Source organism: Rhinolophus sinicus, chromosome 15, assembly GCF_057876585.1.
Source record: "Rhinolophus sinicus isolate RSI-liver-muscle chromosome 15, RSI-T2T, whole genome shotgun sequence".
In the NCBI taxonomy this organism is placed as follows: Eukaryota; Metazoa; Chordata; class Mammalia; order Chiroptera; family Rhinolophidae; genus Rhinolophus; species Rhinolophus sinicus.
This window is the reverse complement of record NC_142515.1, coordinates 77029674-77052536: the sequence shown is the minus strand read 5'-3', so window position 1 is coordinate 77052536 and position 22863 is coordinate 77029674. Positions and strand designations below refer to the sequence as shown.

Sequence of the window (22863 nt, the reverse complement as noted above, 5' to 3'; positions counted from 1 at the left end):
GTCATCTTCTTAAGGAATATGTCCCCAAATTCAGGGATCTGGGAGCACCCCAATTTATCCCCTATTCATTTCCCATACCACATGAAGGTCTATGTTCAAATTAGATGTAAAATAAAACCCATGAGTTTACATAAACTCCCCTCACCCACTTATTTAATGAATATTTGTTAAGCATCTATTGATCCACGCATAATGCTGGGTACAATGTAATAAAAGAAACAGAAGATGGAGAATGCTTAGAATATGTTTTATTAAACGTTCAACAGCTGATAACAGTACGTTTCTCCCCACCCCATTGGATTTCCTTGTCTCTAGTGACATTTTAGGATACCTGGTCCCATAGCAGTTCAGAGAAAACTCAAGGTAGAATTCAGTCACTGCCTAGGTAAGAAAAAGTTAAATGTTAGCAACTTATGTTACTATTACAACTTATGTTACTATTACAAAATTTTAAGCCCTGAAAATTGGAATTGGGTCTGGTCCTGTCAACTGCATATTGCAGTGCTATTGTTTTTCCCCGTTACTTTGTTCTAAATCACCCCATCAGTCTGTAGTTATCACTGCCACTTGGGAGTCAAACACAAACGAATTCCTAGACTAGTAATTCTCAACTGGAGCATTTTAGTTCCCAGGTGGCAATGTCTGGAGACAGTTTTGGTTGTCATGATTGGTGGGAAGGTGTTACTGGCATCTAGTGGGCGGAGGCCAGGGACGCTGCTCAACATTCTACAGCACAGGATAGCTCCCCCACAACCAAGAATCATCCAGCCCTAAATGTCAGTAGTGCAGAACTTGAAAAATGGAGGCAAGAACATTTCATGTATCATCTCTGTCATTCTTACCTTCGAGAAATTTATCATTCAGGAGGCACAATTCACAAACACACACACCATCACTTGTGAAATGTAAGTCATGTCATACAGTCCATAATATAGTAAAGGAGATGGATTTCATTGAGGATTGGAATAAGAAAAGGTTTCTTCCTCATATACTGCTGCTGGTGGGAACATAAACTGGTGCAGCCACTATGGAAAACAGTACGGACGGTCCTCAAAAAGTTAAGAATAAGCTACCATATGACCCAGCAATCCCTCTTCTGGGTATCTAGCTGAAAATTTTGAAAACATTTATTTGTAAAGATATGGTCATTGCAGCACTATTCACAATAGCCAAGACATGGAAACAACCTAAGTGTCCTTGATGGATGATTGGATAAAGAAGATGTGGTACATGTATATAATAGAATGCTACTCAGCCATAGAAAAGATGAAATAGTGCCATTTGCAACAACCTGGATGGAAAAGGACAAGAACCATATGATTTCACTCCTATGTGGGATATAAAACAAAAAGCAATGAACGAACAAACAAAACAAAACTCATGGATACAGACAACAGAATGGTGGTTACTGAGGGGAAGGTGGTGGGGAGAGGATGGATGAAGAGTGTAAAAACAATCAAATATATGGTAACAGAAGGAAATTAGATTTTGGGTCGTGAGCATGCAATAGAGTACATAGATGTTGAATGCCAATCTTAAACACCTGAAAATTATATAATGTTATCAACCAGTATTACCTCAACAAACTGAATTTTTAAAAAGAAAGAAAAGCGTTCCTGAAGGAGGTAGAATGCAAATGGATGAGAGAGGCAGGAAAAAAACGAAGGCAGCTTTCATATTGAGGTGAAGGTGTGGGGGGCAAGTACTGAATAGGGAGGTGCCAACCTGCAGCACTGAGAATATTTGGCTTGTTTATTGTCTTTTTGCAACTGTCTCCGACTGGAGAATAACAGCCACATTAGTGGAACTTAAACACAAAGATTTATCGACTGCCCAGGAAGGCTGTATTTTTCTTTCAGGAGCTCGTTCCTGGCAGCTGCTTTTTCCTGTCCCTGTGGTTTCAGCCACCCCCCCCACCCCCCAGCCATCATACTTCCATTTCCAGTTCAAAGAGATGATTATTTTGTTTTTTAACGTGGGTTTTCTTTTGAATATATATTTGGAATATATTTTCTGTCATTTTATCTATTTGGAGAAAAGAGATGATTTCTCTTGAATTCACTCAATCCTTTTATTAGGGATGTGACCCTATAACATTTGTCTACAGTGTTTCCCCCAAAATAAGACCTAACCGGAAAATGAGCCCTAGCATGATTTCCCAGGATGCTCGTAATATAAAATAAGCCATAATGTGTCTTTTGGGGCAAAAATTAATATAAGACTCAGTCTTATTTACGGGGAAATACAGTTGGGCTTATTTTATATTACAAGCATCCTGAAAAATCATGCGAGGGCTTATTTTCCAATTAGGTCTTATTTTTGGGGAAACACAGTACTTACAAACCTGTTTAACAGAAAAGAGATTATACTGTACTCACTGAACTGCACACTGCTTTTTGCACAAGACACATATATCTTGGAGATCTTTTCATAACAGCACATAAAATATGCCTCATTTTAAAAAGTTGACTGCATATTACTTATTACATTCTATGGGTGTATCATAAATCACTGAAACAATCCTGATGGATTGATACCTTGTTCCCATTATAAACAATGGAATAGAAACAGTGGAATGGAAAACGAGGCATCAATATGCTAATGAACTTTTGTGAACGAATCTGTTTTATTTAAACTAGACACCAATTATTAGTATGTGAGCTCTTTGGAGTTTTGGCCTGGATGGTAGCAAAGAGCCAGTTCAAAGTGTCAATATGAAGAGGCAAGTGTGGACCCTGAGAAAGACAATACCTATTAGGAAGGGCTCCTGGTGGCTAACGGGAATCAAATTAAGAAAAAAAGCCTAGCAGCCATTTCTAAACAGGTGCCTTTCATGCAAGTTGTGCTTCAGGGAGAAGCCTGCACTGAACTGTCTGCCTGCACTGTGCTCCTGCCCTCTGAGCCAGCCCTTGTAAAGGACTTCCTGGAGTTGTATTTCAACCAATAATAGGACTGAGACTTTTCCTGTCTAGTAGGAGCTTTGCAGCTAAATCCCCATCAACATTTTCACTGAACAATCAGAGGGGCTCCATTCTGACCAATGGGAGTCCTCATTTGCATGAAGATGGACCAATCAGGGACCAGGGGCGGGGACTTCTGTCTATCTAAGTCAGCTCCCCTCTGGCTCTGAGAGTGCACTTTCCCCTTTCCCCTGAGACTGCAGCTTGTGTTTCCCTGGCTGGAAACATCAAATAAGCCTCAGCAGAGCAGGAAGCAGAGTGGAGCTGCCTCACTGTTGTGTTGCTTCACAATTCAGCTGTAACACTATCGAACTGTTCCTCAGCAGTGCTATTCTCATGTTCTCACAGCCGTGCTGTATCACCATTGAGCTGTTTGCATTGAATAGTTAGTTTTCTTCTTTACTGCATGTTGACACAACCAAGAAAACTGAGCCACTGGTTGCTTGCCACACACATTTATTCTCATTCAGCAAGTTAATAAACAATCAGTGAATTGACCCACAAAGTGACAATGAGAGCTAACAAAAGCTCTGTGCTACCTTATTCCCAGGATTTGGTCAGTCTTTTTTGGTCTCTTGCCACTGTTTGCTCCCGACTGCTTTGCGCATGGATGTTCTTTATCCTAAGCAGTGAAGGGAGTCATGGTGACTTCGTGGCATACATGAAATGGTCCAGTACATGCCGGAGAGACTCAGGGAGACTAATGCTGTTGTTTTCCAGTGTTTGCTGGCAGGCAGGAGTAAGCCATGAGAGCTTGTCTTCTCTGAGCATGGCAGCCTAATGAACTTGTAAATGTATTTACAGGTTTAAGGTCACATGTTTGCATACAAAATGCTCCTTTTCCTCTGTTCAGCCCATCACAGACAATAATCCAGGGTGATGGAATACATCACATCACCTTGAATTTATACATCAGATCACCATGTATTTATAAATTAGACGTATCACAATATCCCTGGGATAAATTCCTAGCAATGGAATTTTTAAATAAAAGGATTACGCACATAGTAAATTTGTATAGTTAGTGCCAAGTTGTCCTCCTAAAAAAGTCTCCATTTTATGCAAGTTTACTTCTGTAAATTTGAAATTGCATGATATAAAAATGCCATGTGATGCTCCCTAAATTTTAACTTTTCGAAGGTAATCACAAAATTTTAAAGCCAGCTGGTGCAGTGAATCGTATACTCTGGTTATATTGCTACTGTGAAGAGGAGACATTGGAGCTGGTTAAGCAGAAAAAGGACACAATCCTTTGTCCACAACCCAAAATCACATACCAAAGCTCTTCAAATGAATTACGGTGACCCTTGGTTGCCATTTTAACATTTACTGTTGTTATAATTTTTAATTGTTTTTAAAATGTTGGTGGGTAACAAAGTCACCCATGCATTTATTAATTCTAGTGCTGAAAAACACACCTAAAATCTAACTTTGAAAAAGAATTTAGAAAGAGTAAAACAAAACGAATAAGGCCAAACCACCACTGTGATAAGCCATGCTGTTTTAGGAGCATTCACATTAGGACATGTTCAAGATGACACTAAGAAAAGAAAATTATTTTTAACCTGGGTTTATGAGTAGGTTTAAAAAGGTCATCAGGCAAAGAAAACTGGAAAGCACTGGTGACCTGACCACAAGCTCCTTCCCGGTGACAATGCACTGCTAAGCAGAGATGGTGGTGAGTTTTTGCATTGTAAGAATGCAATCCACTTTTTATATCTATTTATGTGGGAATTATTGAATTATGCAAATGTTGAGTGATGCAAGATCTTCAGAAGCATAAAATGCAACAGAGAAGCCAGAGAGGGATTGTGAGCTGAATTAGTCAGGCAAGGTGGCAACATCTGGAAGAAGAAAATCCAAGCATTTCCCTCCTCATTAAAAAGGATTCCTAGATAAACAAACAAACAAAACAGAAATAGACTCATACATACAGGGAACAAACTGATGGTTGCTAGATGGGAGGGTGGTTGGGGGATGGGTGAGAAAGGTGAAGGGATTGGAAAGTACAAATGGGTAGTTACAAAATTTTCATGGGGATGTGAAATACAGTATGAGGAATATAATCAATAATATAGGAAAGATTATGTAAGGTGTCAGATGCATACTGGGCTTATCGGGGAGATCACTTCATAGGTTATATAAATGCCTAACGACTGCACTGCACACCTGAAACTAATACTGAATTTCAACTATAATACACACACACACACACACACACACACACACACACACACGCACACACAGTCACAGGATTTAAACTACAGCAAAGGGAATATAGCCAATAGTATTATAATAACTATGTATGGTATCAAATGGATAGCAGACTTGTTGGGGTTACCACTTTGTGAGGTATGTAAATATCTAATCATTATCTTGTTTTGTACACCTGAAACTAAGAAAAATAGACTAACAAACAAACAAGCAAACAAAAAAGGATTCCTAGAAATTAATTGCACGTGGCATACAATACTGGAATCCAGGTCTAAAAAGTCTCCCATGTGCCCCTTTCTTTCTATGGAGCTAGAAGCCAAAATAGGGGAATGAGTCAGGACTCATTTTCACAGGAAAGATGACAGATGGTGGCATTTGTCCAATTCATACATGACTCTACATAGAGAGGGGCCATCCACAAGCAGCTCAGTTTTCTGTTCTTTGCCACAAAACAGTGACAAGATGAGTCCGAGGCTGTGGATGAACAGACACCGTGTGTCTTCTGTGGAAGGTTTCCGAGGACTTCTCCAATGCCTCCTACTAGGGGGAGACAACGTGGAGAAAAGCTGGTAAGAAATCAACACCTCAGAAACGAACTAAAAAGTGTAGCATGCTTGGAGCTGACAAGCTCGAATTTCTCTAAGCTCCAAAGTTGAATATCTAACTCTACAGCTCCACCCCCCCAATCCTATTATAGGCCGTCTTTTCATTAATTTTATCTTTTCACAATTATTTGCAGGGTGTTTCTTGTGTGCCAGGTGCAATGCTAAGCACTTAACATCCATGACCTCATTTAATTCTCATTATGAGATACTATTATCACCAGTGTAAGGATGAAGAAACTGAGGCACAGACAATATAAGTGGCTGGTGCAAGGTCACACAGCCTGGAAGTGGTGGAGTTAGGGTTTGAACCCCGGTGCTTTGGCTCCATTTAAACACAACAGTGAAAGATCACTGAAATGCTACAGTGGATTAATGAAGATTTTAAAGTTGAATGTGTGCTTTTTAGAATGTAAAGTGCTGATCAAAGATAGGGGATTATAATTATTGTCGAGGTATTATATATAATTGACTCTTGGTCATTAGGAATGAATAAAAAGTAGTGTTGCTATGGTTCAAAGGAGAGCAAAGTGCTTTGTGGACATTGTTTTGACCCTCGATCAATCACACATTTCAATGATGAATGAATTGAGGCTCAGAGAGGGCATAACTACTCACTCAGCATCTCCCAGAAAGAACCTGAAAGAGTCAAACTCTGATCTGGTGAACCCCAGAATCCATGCTATAGATTCTACTATGCAACATTTGGTGACCACACGTGTTTCATTTACACAGTTCAGGTTGACATATCCTTTGACCATTGGTGGTTTTGGCCAAAGGGATGACCAGTGACATATACTTTAAAAATACTGCAGTAGGACACAGTTGGCAGCCACTAAACAGAACTGTCTTCTATGTGAAACTGGGTGTCCTATGCTCAGCGGATCCCAGAAGTTATTGATCTGAAGGGATAAAGAATTCTGGTGACAACCAAGGAAAGTTGTCAACTTTTGGAGGAAAACAGACCTGGGTTTGAATTCCTCTAACTGGCTAAATAGCTTTAAGCAAGCCATTTGAGCTTTCCCAGCTTCAGTTTTTCTCACCCTTAAACACCAAATTTAGAACTCAACAAATTAAGTCCACCATTTCAGTGGGCCGGGCATTGCTCTAGGCAAAAGGAAAACAATAGTGGCCAAAACCGTGAAACTTACAGAGGGTGGAGATTGACCAAAAGCAAACACTTTGAAGTATTTGATATAAATATCCTACAATGACACACACATACAGAGCATGAAAATAGAATGTAGTGATAGACAGTGAGTGAGACTATCATAGAATGAGTGGTTAGGGAAAACCTTTCTAAGAGGTGATGTTACAGCTGAAGTGTGAACTGTAATGGCAGGGGGAGAAGAAAGGCCTGCAGGAAACCAGGTGGTGTGGTAGGCCTGAAACAGGACTGAGCTTGGGAAGGTCCGGGAATGAAAAGGAGCCAACATAACTGAGCAGGGTGTGGGGCCAGATTTCGGTGATGATAAGGAGGTTCAGTTTGGTTCTAAAAGTGATGGAGTAAAATAATCTGATTTGCATATTTAACTGCCACTCTGGCTGCTAAGTAAAGAATGGGAAAGGGAAGGAAGAAAGGGAGAGAAAAAGGGAGGGATGACAGAAAGAGAAAGAGAGAGAAAAACAAAGTATACCTCTTCTCTCTTCAGCTGCATAATGCAAAAGCAATATAATTTCTCTTTTCTTTCAGAGCAAGGAACCAGGAAGCTCCTGATAGCACAAGAGGTTGGGTTCAGACAAGTACACGGCATTGAAGAGAAGCTGGTCTTACCACTTTAGTGTGGGTAGTAGAGTGAGAGACCTCAGTGGTTTCGGTTTCAACCCCTTTCTGCATCCTCCTAAACCACTTCTTGTATTCCATTCGCACCTAAAAGTTTGAGGTATATAGAGCTCGTGTTACCTCCAGAGCTTGGTTCAGAAGAGAGGACCCTAAAATAGGAGACTAAAATTATAAATGCCAAGCCCTGCTCTTTACAGCTCTTTCTTTGGCTTTCTGTATAACCTTGGCCATGTTCATGTTGATTTATTTTATTTAAATTCAACTTCCTCAGTTGTAGAAAAGGTATTTACGAAATGTCAAGGGCCATTTATGTCAAGACTCTATATATGGCAATGATGGTGATGATGATGGTGATGTGATGATGGTGATGATGGTGATGATAATGAGGGTAATGATGAAATAATGAAGGTGGTGATGGTGACGGTGATGATGAAGTTCACCATTCATTGAAAACTGACTATGTTCAATGCACTTTATACACAATGTATCATTTAATCCCAACATAAATCCTATCAGGAAGGTGCTTCTCATACCCTCTATTAAAGATGAAGCAATTGAGGCTCTTGGAGGTATAGTGACTCATCTAAAGTCACACAGCCAGCATTCAAAACCTTGTCACTCTTACTCCAGACCCTGACACCGAACTACCCACTGTGATTCCATGCATTGCTTTCCTTTAACCTCCTTCACATGTTCTAAAAAAGACATTTGAATATTTAATACTCAACATTCATTCACCAAAACACTTAGGTTGTATTTTACTTCTGTGTGTGAAGACTGCCAAGCATTAAGGAGGCACTAACAGATGAAAGAGAAATTCACCAAGTGTTAGGATAATCTTTTTGCCACTTGCATCTTAATTGCTGGTAGTTCCACTCACGAGCAAAGGAACAAAGCCAGGAAAACCATTTGCATCCTTCTATAAAGAGTAACACTGTAATAATGACCTTCATTGAAATATGGTAGATGCCAAGCACGGTGCTAGGCGGTTTGTACTGAATTATCTCATTCAATTCTTAGCCCCGTGAGGCAGGTACTGCTACATCTTTGGATGAGAAAATCAAGGCTCAGAGAGAGAAGCAGCCTGCCCAAGTCCACACAGCAATCCACTCAGTGGAAAAACTGGGAATAGAGATGAAGTCTCTCTGAGTTTGTGGTAGATTTTGCCAAATATTCCAGCGCCCCTCCATGTACTGCACCTCACTACAGAAGGATTTTTCATCCTCTCTCAGATGAGTTCATATTTGGCCACTTGACTTGCTTTGCTTTGGCCAATGAAAAAGAGCTAAGCTACACTGTGCCATGATCGGCCTTCCTTCTGCCGTAAGAACACCTATGTTCTATGCATATGTAGGGGCTGTCCCTTCGGCCTACACCCCAGAAGGAACACAATGTGGCTCACACTACAGCTAGCAGCATGAGCAATAAATGAATCTTGGTTGTTGGAAGCCACTGAAATTAGAGGAGGAGGGGCTATTTGTTACTGCAGCATAATATACTTTATCCTGACATGCTATGAACTGAATTATATCCACCCCCCCCCCCAAATTCATAATTAAATTTCTAAACCCCCAATGTGACTGTATTTGGAAATATGATCTTTATGCAAGTAATTAAGCTTAAATAGGTCATAGGGTAGAACCCTGATCCAATAGATTTAGTGTCTTTATAAAAAGAAACATAAAAGCTCTCTCTTACTCTCTCTCCCATGTGAGGACACAGTGAGAAGGTGGCCGTCTTCCAGGTAACATGAGAACCCTCATCAGAACCCGACTGTAGTGGCACCCTGACCTCAGAATTCCAGGCTCCAGAATTATGAGAAGATCAATTTCTGTTGTCTAAGCCACACACACAGCCTCTGTTATTTTGTTACGGCAGCCCGAGCAGATGAATGCGTGCTCTTAAGAGATATGATCAACTGCTAAATTGTATTATGCTAATGAAACCCAGAACACAGCGCAAACCCAAGCAGCACCTAAATCTTCTCCGAATCAAAGCAACCTCAACATATAAAAGGTCAGAGAAGGATGAGAAATGAACAATATTCAATAAGGCTCAGAGACAAAATAATTAGCTTTACCTGGCGATTAAGGAGACAGTACACCACAAAGAGAAAAACCCCCTGCAGGACATTGATGGTGGTGAACAAGTAGGCAATGATTGATCTGACTGTCTCCCCAACTGCATCAACCATAAAATATCCAAGGCCCCATGGACAGCCCAGGATAAACAGCTGAGCAATGGCTTTAAATGTCATGACTCTGGAAAGGAAAAAAAGTAATATTAGCTACCGTTTATCATTGAAATTTCATGACAACCTCATGTGGTCAAGTGGCTCCCACAAAGTTACGTAGCTTGAGGATGAGGCAGAATCCATGTTTTCAATCACTGCCTCTGTGAATAACACTTTTTCCTACTCTTGGAAATGATTTTCCTGCAGTCTTTTACCTAGACTTATTGGAAGGTTTTTTGGAAAGTGCTTTCCAGAAATTTGTATTGAAAAATGTGGATGATGATGATATCATGATTTCAGAACATAACACAGCATTGGATTTCTTCAAACAAAAACTTTCTGGAATAGGTTTGTTGATGGCCATGGGCTGGGAGAGCTGGTGTGTGTGTGTGTGTGTGTGTGTGTGTGTGTGTGTGTGCGCGCACATGTGACTAGGTTTGGGGAAACACCGAGAAGGGTGACACACTGATCCTCCAGGATCAAAGAAATTGAGGCTAAGAGATGTTAGGTTGGTCTCCTAAGTAGACGAGATCAAAGCCAGGGTCTGAAGTTGGACAGAAATTCCTGTAAGTTTTGTCCACATGACTCACCAATGCAAGGTTCTTATCCACATTTGGGCAAGGTGAACACTTTGTCCTCTTGTCAATGGGGACGTTAGCAGTGCCCACACAGAGGTTGGAGTCATGGGCATTCAGTAAATAATCTTGGAAATGCCCAGCATCTACTAAGTTCCTATTATTAGTTGTTGTCATCATTATTTTTAATAATTTAGATCAGCAACAGTGAGACTTGAGTTTCCACAACCAAGGAGAATGGAGTCCAGAAGGGGGTGGGCTCTCAGAGGACAAAAGGATAATGTTGATACTCTTAGAATAAATTTTATATGAAGAGTATGCTGCACAACGGAGGCACCAAATGAATAGTTGTAGAATAAAGAGAGGAGGGAGTACCTTAAATCACCGTAGTTTTTGCTTGCTCTATAAGTTGTCCTTTATCTAGTACCAGGAAATTTTATATCATATTTTTGTGTGGGTTTTTCTTTCCCAGGCAGAGTGGTCCTGTAGGAAAATCTGTAAATACCACTGATTCTGGTACCTTCTTACCTGGTGTCCTGAATGGTGGAAACTTCTTTATTGAGGGATGAAAGTTTGTTTCTCAAAATCCACAGAATTTGGAAGTAGAATATCAAGTTTATCTGTGTAAACAACATAGAAAATTGAATTGGAATTTTTTTTTTTTTTTTGAGGCCATGTCATGCAACCCAACTAGACGTGGATCTAAGAATCTTTTCCCCAAAGATACAGGCTTCATAAGGATGGTGTGGACATATGCTCTGGTCTGAACTGCACACAGTATATAACCTGTGGCACTGGGTGCTTGATTAGGGTGATTATGTAATTATCACTCAAACCAAGACACCTTGAAAGTGAAAAGGTGCTATTAATATCTATACCAGGACAATGGATGTAAATGCAAAGTCTCTGGCCAGCAGGAAAACTTGTCACTCCATGCAGAGTAGATACTTGCTAAATATTTATTGAATAAATGAATGTAGAATTTTTAAAAGAATGCCCAGTAGAGGGTAACAATATACCAAAGCAACCAATGAGCTGAGGGGATGCCAGGGAAGGAGACATGCAGACAATATTTCCAGTAAGAGGGGTTGATCACATTAGGCTATATATATATTTTTTATCTTTATCTCATTTCCACTTTAACAGATAAGGAACACTCTCCCTATGCTTGGCCAACCCAGGACAGACACAATAATAAATAACCATCAATGGTCACCTACCAAGATAATGATGGCCACTGGCCCCATGAAGCTCCAGAGGAACCCTTCATCAAGCTTGAGCCAACAGCTGTTGAGAGAAAGATAAGGATTAACTGCTTATTTCTCAGCAGACAAAGGGCTTTAATTCAGGCTCCTGTAGCAAGATCTGAGCAGTGCCAAGAGCTATTTAGTTCAGACCTGGATTTTAAGTGGATTCGGACATGGGTGTTCATCTGACACAAGCCATGTGCTCTGAGCCTCAGTTTCCCCAAGTGTAAAAGAGGACCAACAGAATTATTGAAAAGATTAAATGATTACTGTGGCTGTCTACCAAGTCTTGAAGCCAGATAGGGTCAATCCTCTGGTTTTGTCCTTCTCCTTCGATATTGTGTTAGCTATTCTGGGTCTGTGCCTCTCCTGTAGACATTAGAATCAGTTTATCAGTATCTACAAAATAATTTCCTGGGATTTTGATTGTGAATGCATTGACTCTATAGGTCAAATTGAGAAGAAATATCTTCTTGACAATACGGAGTCTTCCTATCCATGAACATGGACTATCTCTTCATTTATTTGAATCTTCTTTGATTTCTTTCATCGAAGTTTTCCTCATATAGAAAAGATTAAGTGACATTACGTGCACAGTGTTTTTACACTGTTTTGATACAGTTCCTGGCAAAGAGTAAAGGCTCAATAAATGTAGGTGTCCTAATAATAATAACTACTATAATAAGAAAGAGAGTAAAAATAATAATTTAACAATCTATACAAATACCAATATTAATTAAGTATATTCCATGTAGCAAGGATTCTTTTGCCAAAAGAGTTTGCGTTCTGTCATGGCTTATGTTGGCAGAGGTAGTGTAACTTATTCTGAAAGGGGATCTGGCACGATGAAACTGGCAAAACTAACAAGCAACCGCCAACACTCAGTGGACTGAAAAGCTCCCATGCTTAGTTCTATTCCAAGGGTTGCAAACTATGGCCCACAGGACAAATCCACTCCACCTCTTGTTTTTATAAATACAGTTTTATTAAAACACAGCCACACTCATTCATTTACATATTGTCTATGACTTGGCTGCTTTCATATCACAAGGGCAATTTGAGGCATTGCCACAAAGACCTCATGGCCTGCAAAGATAAAATATGGTTACTATCTGGCCCTTTATAGAAAGTTTGCCAACCCCTGATCTACCCTATCATCTCCAGAATCATTCTGGCAGGACATAGGTTCAAATTTAGAGACAGGGCATCTTTTTGACTTCAAGAAGGACAGCCTCTTACATGATGTTTTAGCACACGCACACCTACTTCCTAACCCAAGTCCCATTGCCAAAATACTAACTTCTTCAACTAACTTTGCAGAGTTTTGCAAACTTCTTTAGTGAGGCAGCAAAACATGGCTATTAAGAACACTGTCTTGGGAATTCTGACTTACTCTCTTTTCAGATGTGACCTTGACAGAGTTTATTCGATGCACTAAGGCCCAGATGTCCTGTGCATGAGGTGATAAACAATGCCCACTTGATGAGAGATGAGATACTGCATATAGAAAGCACTATCGCTGATGCATCACAGGCCTTCGAGATTTGTCACTATTGTTATCCTTTACATTTTGAAGATTAACGTCAACCTGCTCAACCTACTCTTTCAGAATCCTGCAGAACACAGAGCCCATAGGTGCTTAATGTGGGGTCATGGATTTGCTTTTTTGCCCCTGAATTTCATGAAGTTGTGTTCAAAATTTTGTGTGCACATACATTTGTCTGGGGAAATAGGCCCTGGATGTCATCAAAATACTCAAAGAGACCCAACCCCCAAAATGCTGAGAACCACAGCTCTAGGCATTCCTAAGAGAATATAGAATTCAGGCTTAAGGAAGGACTGGTTTGAAGTATCATTCACAATAGGAAAATGGATTTTTAAAGAAACGTATTTTGATTTCAAATCATGTATTGGCTTGGACAACACTTCCACCTTAAACGCACTCATCATGCTTACTGAGAATGTGTTCCATAATTTTTGTGTCCTACGGATGCAGACACAGCCACAATCAGAGCTGGAATCCCATAGCCCAAAGGGTACATGAACCTCTTCTTGAATTTGCCTGTGCTGGTGTAGTTGGCCACCCTGAGGTTCCTGACGGTGAGGAAGAGGTGCAGCCCTTCGAAGAACATCCAGGTGAAGGCAGCCAGGTAGAGGTAGTGAAGCACACCTGCAATGACGGAGCACAGCACCTGCAGGGGAGAGAAGAGTTAGAAAGGTAGTGCTGATGTCGTTTATACCTGATTCTATCCTCAGCACTTACCATTTCCTGGATGCTGGAATTTCAATTCTAATACTTGTGACATTTTGCCTGGGGAAACACCTTTTCTGGGGGCTTTTCCTGGCTATGGAAGTTGGCTTACCCAATGCAGGGGAGCAGGCCAGACATGCCAAGGAATGAATGCCAGGGGAGCAGCCCTCAAATCCATGATGGATGAGTGTTGGTAAAGAAATACTTCATTGCTCTTGCGCTTTGGGTGAGTGTGATGGTTAATTTTATGTGTCAACTTGACTGGGCTAAAGGATGCCCAGATAGCAGTGAAATCTTATGTCTGGGTGTGTTTCTGGAAGGGATTGGCATTTGAATTAGTAGATGAGTAAAGAAGACAGCCCTCACCAATAAGAATGGGCATAATCCAATCCATGAAGAGCCTGAATAGAACAAAAAGATGGAGGAAGAAAGAATTTTCTCTCTGCTTGAGCTGGGATATCCATCTTCTGCAGCCCTCGGACATCAGCAGTCATCGTTTCAAAAAAAATTTATTTACAGAAACAGATGGTGAGTCAGAATTGGCCTGAGCACTGTCGTTAGCCAACATTAGCCCATTTTAAAATGCGGAAACTGTGGCCCAGAGAGGTTAAAATGTCACCCAAGATCACAGAGCTAGTAAAAAATAAAAATGACTTTGAAACCCAAAATGTCTGCAGAGACCATACTTACTCTTAACCATAGCACTCTGCTGCATTTTAGGAAAAATAATAGTGTTTTCATAATCCACTGGTTGTGAGACCATAGTATTTTAGGGTTAAAAGGAGCTTTGGAGAACATCTAGCTCCAATTATTCCTGGATGTGCTGACAATCATGATCATGATGAAAAGAAAAGCTCACATTGTCCTCTGCGTGATGAGTCCAGACTATGTTTGCTCTTACTAGAGCCCTATAATGAGGCCCCTGTTTTAGAGAAGAAGTTTAAAAAGGGGGAGTCACTTCAATAAGATCATATAATGAGTAGGATGGAGAATTGAGATTCAAGTGCAGACTATGTAGCAAAGACACTGTCCACCAAAAACTCAAACCTCCCTCCATGCCTCAATTCTAGAATACAGATTTGTCACAAGGACATGACTTCCCAGCCAGAGATTACATGTTCCGGCACTCTTGCGATTAGGTGTGACCATGTGATGGGAGTTCTAGCCAATGGAATGTGAGAGGAAGTAATAAGCACCACTTCCTGAGGTGGCCCATGTAAACCTCCCTCATGGGACTCCACAATGCTTTTTTTCTCTTTCCAGTTAACTAAAATCAAATGGACCCCAGGAAGACCTTGGAAGTTGTAGATGGGTGATAGAAGACCTTCCATCAGCCTGAGGTTGGAAGATAGACACTCTTTAAACCTGTTTTCTCATCCTTTACTGATATATAAGGAAAAGTTAACTGTTCGTGTGATAAGCCACTGACATTTTGGAATTCATTTGTTACAGTAGGTATGGTAACCCTACCTATTACTGTCACGCTGACTCTTAATTGCTTTGCTAAATTGCCCCTCAGAAAGTACAGGTCTTGTCAAAGTTATACAGGAGGAGAGCTGAAATGAGAACTCTTGCTTTTTCTTCCTGCTAATTACTGTCTCTTTCCCCATCTTTCCTCCAGACAAAATGGGTAGATTTGTTTATGACAATGAAGTAATTTAGTTAAATCACCTACCTTAGGTTCAGTTTGCTTAAACCCCGTGAGGAAGACCAGGTCAGCCAGGAAGAGGCAGATGGAGAGCTGCAAGTGGAGGGAGGTGCCGATGTTCTGGATGGGTCGGCACAGGAGGAAGGTGAGGGCCGCCAGTAGGAGGCACAGTAGAGACAGGCTCAGCCCCACGTAGGTGATCACAGCCAGGGCGCCATCTGCCTATGAGTCATCAAAGGGAGGAATCTGTCATAGTCTCCAACTGTGCACTTACATTCCTGATGGGGAGTCAGATGAGCTTTCCAGTTCAGCCCCTCAGATCAGGGACTTAACCTCTCTGAGATGTGGTGTCCCCATCTTCAACATGGGGACATAAGCTCATTTACCACACAGGGCTGTTGAAAAACTGAAACCACTAGATTAGTGCTGTCCAATAGAAATATGCGAGCCATGTGTAATTTAAATTTTCTAGTAGCCATATTTCTAAAATGTAAAAAGAAACTGGTCAAATTATTTTAATAGTTTATGTTCAAAGTATTTTTAGTTCAACATGTTGGATATAATATAGTCAACATAATAACATAATAAAAATGTAATCTATTCAAATTACAATAAATGTAAAACAATTATCAATGAGATATACGATATTCTTTTTTTCCCATATTAAGCCTTTGAAATCCAGTGGATATTTTACATTTACAACACGGCTCAATTCAGATGTTATATTTTCAGTGGTGAAAGTGAAAGGTAGTCCTACTGAAAAATAAAGTTGTATTTGATAGGAAAATGTTTTACACTGCTTCTTCCCTTAAATAAATTAAAATTAAATAAAATTAAGAATTTTGTTTTTCAGTCACACTAGCCACATTTCAAATGCTCAGTAGCCAGCCATATGTGGCTGGTGATCCTGTTGGATGACATAGCACTCAAAATTAGTCTCCAGGAATGCTAGGATTTCTTTATCTGCCTTGTTGTTCCCTGATGCATTTGCAGTGCCTAGAATAGCACCTGACATATGGAAGCACTCATATTTGAATGATTAAAATGAGGCCCTACATTTAAGTATGCAACATAGACGTTGTCATACAGTAACTATTCAATAAATGGGAACCAAAAAGGGGAGAAAGTTAGATAATTTTTTTTTAATTTGAATTATCCTAGACGTGGTCAGGACTTGGGAGTTTCAGGGGGCTGTGCTTTTCATTGGTGTCAGTCAGTTGCCTTCCTCTGGTCTGACCAGAAGCTTTAGCTGTAACTCTCTCTTGCAGAGGGACAAATGCTTTTGATCCCAGATCACCTTGGACATTTCCACTATAGGGGTTGATAACCCAACTTCCCAATGTCTGAGGGCTTCCTCCCTTAGCTTGAGCGCATTCTGCCCATGCCCATGGAAGTGTCAGAGAATTGATTGTCCCCTGGATGCAGCTTTCAACTAATGACTAAAGGGAGGTGGTGTATAAATACCCCAGCTTTCTCGCTATTCAGTTAGAGTGAATTACATTGACTCTCAGAAACCTTCAGAGGGAATTAAGCTCCAGTTACACATGGGGTAACTGGCTTGATAACGCTCTCTGCATAGCTCCTGTCCTTTTCCCATTTCACTTCCCTAGTCCCCTGCTGGTGCTTCCTAGAACTACCTCTCAAGTAAGCTACTTCCTCTTGACTCCTTATCTTAGTCTTTTTCTAAGACACAGAGAGGATGACCTCACAATTTCCTGGACACACTCAGATTCACAGGAGGGGACCATGAATCTTGGTACCTTAGGAGCAAGAGCCATGAGGACAGCAAAGCTGGAAAGGTGGAAGCACTTGCATTTGGTGTAAGAATCATTGCTGGCTACGTGAGTGCAGCCCTCTGTTGACCAGCTGCCTCCATCCTCCGATCCTTCCCAGTGGACACACAAATGTTTTGCTCTCACACCACCAGGCTGAAAAGAGAGTAGCATGAAAGTGGTTCTCTTTCTGGTTTTATTATTTCAACTTCATAAGTTGGTTGAGGATGCACAGGGTTGGAAACTGGGGTTAGAAAACCCCATCGTCTGGAACACTTATGGGGAAGAGTTTTATACCACACTTGTTATGGGCTTTATTCTTTATTGATTCTGACCTGCTCTGGTCATCTCAGAGCCCCAGGAATTGACCTTTATGAAATGCTTTACCCAGCTGCTTGTCACTGGAAAAACCAATGAGAGGAACAGGCGAGATATCATTGAATGAGAGCAGATGGAGGCCAGGTATTTCTTCCAGACACCTTTTCTGCTGCTGGCTATTTCCCTCTTTAGTAGGGCAATCCCTCCTCCATGCCTCCAGCCTTCACTGGGCTTGATAATGCTCATGCCTCCACTGCCTTTTTAGGCTTAAATGTGATAATAGCTTCTCTGGATGCCTCAATATTTCTTGTAGATTCTCTTAATCCTGAATGATCAGAGCTGGATTTGGTTCCCTGCCAGGACCCTGATAATACTGCCCTTTCAGGTAACGCATACAGAACCAGCCCTGGGTTTTGCTCACCTGAGTATGTTTGAAGGTCAGGAACACAGGATTAGACAGATAGACTTTTTCCTTCATACCAATGGTGCCACTCACAACATGAGAGTTCAGCTTCACTTCCATTGCTCCTCTTGTATTACTAAAAAAGGATCCATTCAGAATATCCCCAAGAGACCGATAAGCGATAAGTGCAACCACACTCTTATCTGAAAACAAAAACAAACAAACAAAAAAAACAGAAGGGAAATCATTTTATAGGGGGTCTACAGTTTGGTGAATTGGAATTGAAAATTTTGCAAGTCCCCACCCCTTGGCCCAGTCACCTAGAAATGAGACAACAGAACCTAGAATTTGAAGGTGAAGAAACTCTATCTTACACACAGTACCTCCTGTGTTTCCTTTGAAAGCATCAGTGCAGTTCAGATCCATTGTGTTATTTCCAGCTTCCAAAACAGTCTTCTCACTTGTCTCATTGCACCTCTTGGTTTCATACACTGGAAACATTGAGAAAGTGAGTCCTGTTCGCCTCACTTCTAATACCTAAAGAAGTTGGCTGAGGTTCTCCCTTCTTTGAAAGACCCCCTAGTGGTGATTTCATTTTCTGCATGCAAGGTAGACCAGATGGTGTTCCCCTTCATGTCTCTTCCTGGTGAGGATGAAATGGTCAAAATGACCTGAGCAACACACACTGGCCGCCCAACTCAGAGGGAGAGAGGAGATAGTCATGCTTTCTAGAGCAGGAACTAGGACAAGCAAACTCAACCTTTACCGTAGAATATTTAAAGGGCAAACTAATTTAAATAGTACGTGCTGGAGAAGCTTAACATTTAAGATTCCCAAGGAAATAGTCACCTGGGAGCAGATCTTCTGTATTTGGGAAGAATCCCTTAAGTGACCTCTCTCCATGTTATATAAACACAATGTCTGACAAATGATAACCCTCATAAAATTCCTTGGTCATAAGGAAAATACTCAGTGTTTCTTACCTATATCAAGCACAGGATCTTCATGCTTTCCTGGAGAAACAAAACTCTCATTCAAAATGCTTGACTCCATGCTTTGAAGTAGTTGGGTAGCCTTTTTTGCAATGTACTCTTTGCTTCCATTGTTCTTTAGAGTTATCTTTCAAAGAAATAAAGCTAATTAGGTAGACTTATGAAAACTTAAGGAAGCAGGAAGATACATAAGTGGTTTGGTGAACCCAGGAGACAATATCATTTATTAAGGTGCTACCAGGCTCTGTGCTATCAGCCTGATAGCGTTTTCTCATTTATCACACACATCCCTGTAAAGGTGTATCCTTAGCTCCATTGTATTTGTGAGAACATATTTGTAAATGTAAATGGATTAAATGCTCCAACCAAAAGACAAATGGATAAAGAATATGGGATCCATACATACAATGGAATATTACTTGGCCATAAAAAGAATAAAATCTTACCATTTGTGACAACATGCACGGACCTAGAGGATATTATGCTAAGTGAAGGCTTAAAGGATGGGATATCTGGAATCTACAGAGTGCCTATGGAGGCAGATAGGGAGTCGGAGGTGGTGAGTGGGTGGAATGAGGCTCTAAATGCTTGATGCAAGTGTTTGAATGACCGCTGATGTATTAAACCTTTTCTCAGGGTTTCTTAATTTTCTTAAATGACATTTGACACCAGATAATGGTTGTGGGAGGCTGTCCTGGGCTTTATAAGATGTTTAGCAGCATTCCTGGTCTCCACACACTAGATGCCAGTAGCACCCTAGTTTTGCCAACCAAAAATGTCCCCAGACATTGCCCCAGACATCGTGCCCTGGGACAGAGGACAAAAGTCACTCCTGCATGAGAACTGCTGTATTCTAAAAGTCATAGGGTGCTGTGGTAGTATTTGAACAGGAGAATGCCATGCTAAGACTAATCAGCTATTTCCCAAACCTGGCTTCACCTTACTCACCCAAATCTGTGTCTGCTCACCAGTGTTCTCTGGAAAGAAAAGGAGTTGTTTAATCGAATGTGGGAGATAACGCACCCTGGTTCATGTCTTATCTTCCAAGTACCCTCATATTGGGTTTTTCCCTGATGCTTCCACACCCTATCCTAGTTTCCCTCTAAGGAGTCCCAGATATCTCCTACAGGAGAATAAAAGGGAATCAGGATGGGGCTTCCAGTTCAATCATTCAGCCAATAGTATTTATTGAGCAACTACTAAAAGCCAGACACAATGCTAAACCTTATGTCTGGAGGTTGACAAAGAAACAAAGGGAATTCCCTCATAGAGTTTGCAGTCTGGTGGGAAAATCACTAAGCCAATAATGACAAATAAATAATTAAGCGATTGCAAGTTTCCAAGATGTTAATAAATAGAACAAGATGACGGGAGTATACAGAAGAGGCCGCAGCATACTAGGGGTGCAGAGAAGGCTCCACAAAAGAATAGGCATTAATTGAGCTCATAATATAGAAACAGCAATAATACCTGTCATTGTTTACATAGCACAATGTACAAAGTGCTTTTGTACACATTATCTCATTTAAAGGAACACAGAAGTTTCTAGAACAGAGTTACGTAGCATAATAGCTAATATTAATTGAGCCTTCCTAGGTGCCTAGCATTGCACCAAATATTTTACATGGCTTAATAATCATAGTTAAAGCATATCAGTTTCCTCAGGCTGCTGTAACAAAGTTCCACAAACTGCGTGGCTTAAAACAATGGGAATTTATTCTCTCATGGTTCTGAAAACTAAAAGTTCAAAATCAAGTTGTCAGCAGGGCCATGGTCCCTCTGAAGGCCTTAGGGAAGGTCCTTCTGCTTCTAGCTTTTTTGATGTCCCTTGGCTTACGGCAGCATGACTCCAATCTATGTTTCTGTCTTTACATGTCCCTCTGTGTGTGTGTCCCTATGTCCAAATTCCCCTCTTTTTATAGGGACACCAGTCATATTGGATTGAGGACCCACCCTAATCTAACATGTCCTGATCTTGATTTGATTATATCTGCAAAGACTCTATTTCCAAATAAGATCACATTCACAGGTTCCATGAGTGGACATGAATCTGGGGGGATGTTATTGCACCCAGTAGGGGAGGTAAGTAGGTTCTGAAATGACTGTCAGCGATCCCTGCCTCACATCCCTTTATTCACCCCTTGTGTGTGAATTCATTCCTCCCGCTGACTGGACTCAACTCAGTGACTCATTTCTAGTCAATAGAATACAGCAGCAGTGAAAGGATGTCACTTCTGAGGCTAGGTTATGAAGGTCTATGATTTCGGTTTTGTTCACACTCTCTTTCTGGCTATTCTCATGTGCTTGCGATAAAGATGAGCTGGAACTATAAGCGAACATAAGCAGCCAGGAGGGTCTATAGGAGGAGCTAGGGCTCATGGGAGTTCTCACGTTCTGCATAATCGTGAGAATCCTACATGTGGGAACCCAACAGGAAGAACTGTCTGTTATAATAAAGGCTATGGTTCTCACTTCCTTTTCTAGTCTATAAATACCCCTCCATCTTGGCACACAGCCCAGAGTGTGTATGTGACTTGCCATGTCTACATGCACCGGGTTGCAACCTTTTCTTTTCCCCAAATAAATCCTTTTTGGTGACAAAACACCTAATTGATATTATTTTTCATTCAACACTTGTTATAATAAAGCATTCTAGAGGCCGATGTAGCTAAGAACGGAGGGCAGCCTCTCATGAGTCACCAGAAAGGAAATGAGGCCTTCAGTCCAATAGCTTTCAAAAAGCTGAATCCTGCCAGCCATCATGTGAGTGAGCTTGGAAGCAGACAAACCTTCAGATAAAACTGCATGCCTGACCAGTACTCTGATTATAGCTGTAAGAAACCCTGAAGCAGAGGACCAGGTCAGCCATGCCTCAATTCCTGGCCTACACAGACCACGAGATAATAAATATGTGTTGTTTTAAGTCACTTACATTAGGGTTATTTGTTATGCAACAACACGTAATTAATCCGGTCAGTGCTACTATACTTCCCACTCACAGATGAGAGGCATATAGAAGCTAGTCATTACCCAAAAGTCAGCTGGTAAGTGGTAGTGCTGAAATCAAATCCAACTGTCTAACTCAAAACACGAAATTATACTAGGGATGAACAAATAAGTCAATAGGTTGTGGAAAGTGAGAATCAAGTTTTTCAATGTTGAAGAAAGAAGTCACAAATAAGGAAAGAGGGAAGGCTAGATCAAACCCTGGTGTTGGATTTGAATTGGAGCTATTGGTAAGAACTGATGGGTTTTAGTATATAGAGAGATAGATAGACGTAGAAATGGGATTTACAGTGAGTGAGAGAGAATCAAGTAGAGAAGTCCAGTAGAAAATCAAAGATGTCATTTTGGAAGCCAGGGAAAGAGGCAGGGCCGTCTAGATGGTGACCGATCCCATGGGCTTGAATAAGATCTCTTGGGAAAAGATTACTAAGGACAACAAGGGGATGAAGGACCAGGGGAGGGTGGGATCTCTGCTCTCTTCCCCTGGCCTGACATTGGTGGGACTCTCAGTCTTCCCCACCCCCTGCTCGAGCTTAGTGGAAAGAGTAGTGGAGGTTCTTACGGTAGCAGTCGGAATGATTCACTTTAAAGAAACTAGCCAGCCAATTGATGACAGGAATATTTGAGACACAGATGCAGTAGTATCTTCCGATTTCATTTACACAATATGATTGCAGCTTGCACTTTGCAAGCCCGGCGTTACACTCATCAATATCTGGAAACCAAGAGAAAATGCCGCTTTTCATTGTCGTAGAACAACACCGTTTTCCATGGCCCATAGATCTCACCATCCTTCATAAATGTACCCAGAACAGCACCCACTCTTGGATAAGATGACTCGATATGATGATAGTTCTCC

The 22863-nt window shown here is 41.0% G+C and overlaps 1 protein-coding gene across 1 annotated transcript in view; it reads right to left on the bottom strand.

Annotated features, from left to right (window-relative positions):
* Window positions 1–233: 233 nt before the first annotated feature.
* Window positions 234–22863, bottom strand: part of LOC109434058 (putative adhesion G protein-coupled receptor E4P) — a 49276-nt gene continuing 26646 nt past the window's right edge. Inside the window, 13 exon segments of the mRNA XM_019710740.3 lie at window positions 234–5711; window positions 7551–7646; window positions 9640–9820; window positions 10896–10987; window positions 11588–11654; window positions 13571–13806; window positions 15541–15735; window positions 17274–17441; window positions 18025–18209; window positions 18390–18497; window positions 18990–19125; window positions 19947–19975; window positions 22567–22719. Coding sequence (XP_019566299.3) covers window positions 5601–5711; window positions 7551–7646; window positions 9640–9820; window positions 10896–10987; window positions 11588–11654; window positions 13571–13806; window positions 15541–15735; window positions 17274–17441; window positions 18025–18209; window positions 18390–18497; window positions 18990–19125; window positions 19947–19975; window positions 22567–22719 — 1757 coding nt within the window. The 3' untranslated portion in view covers window positions 234–5600.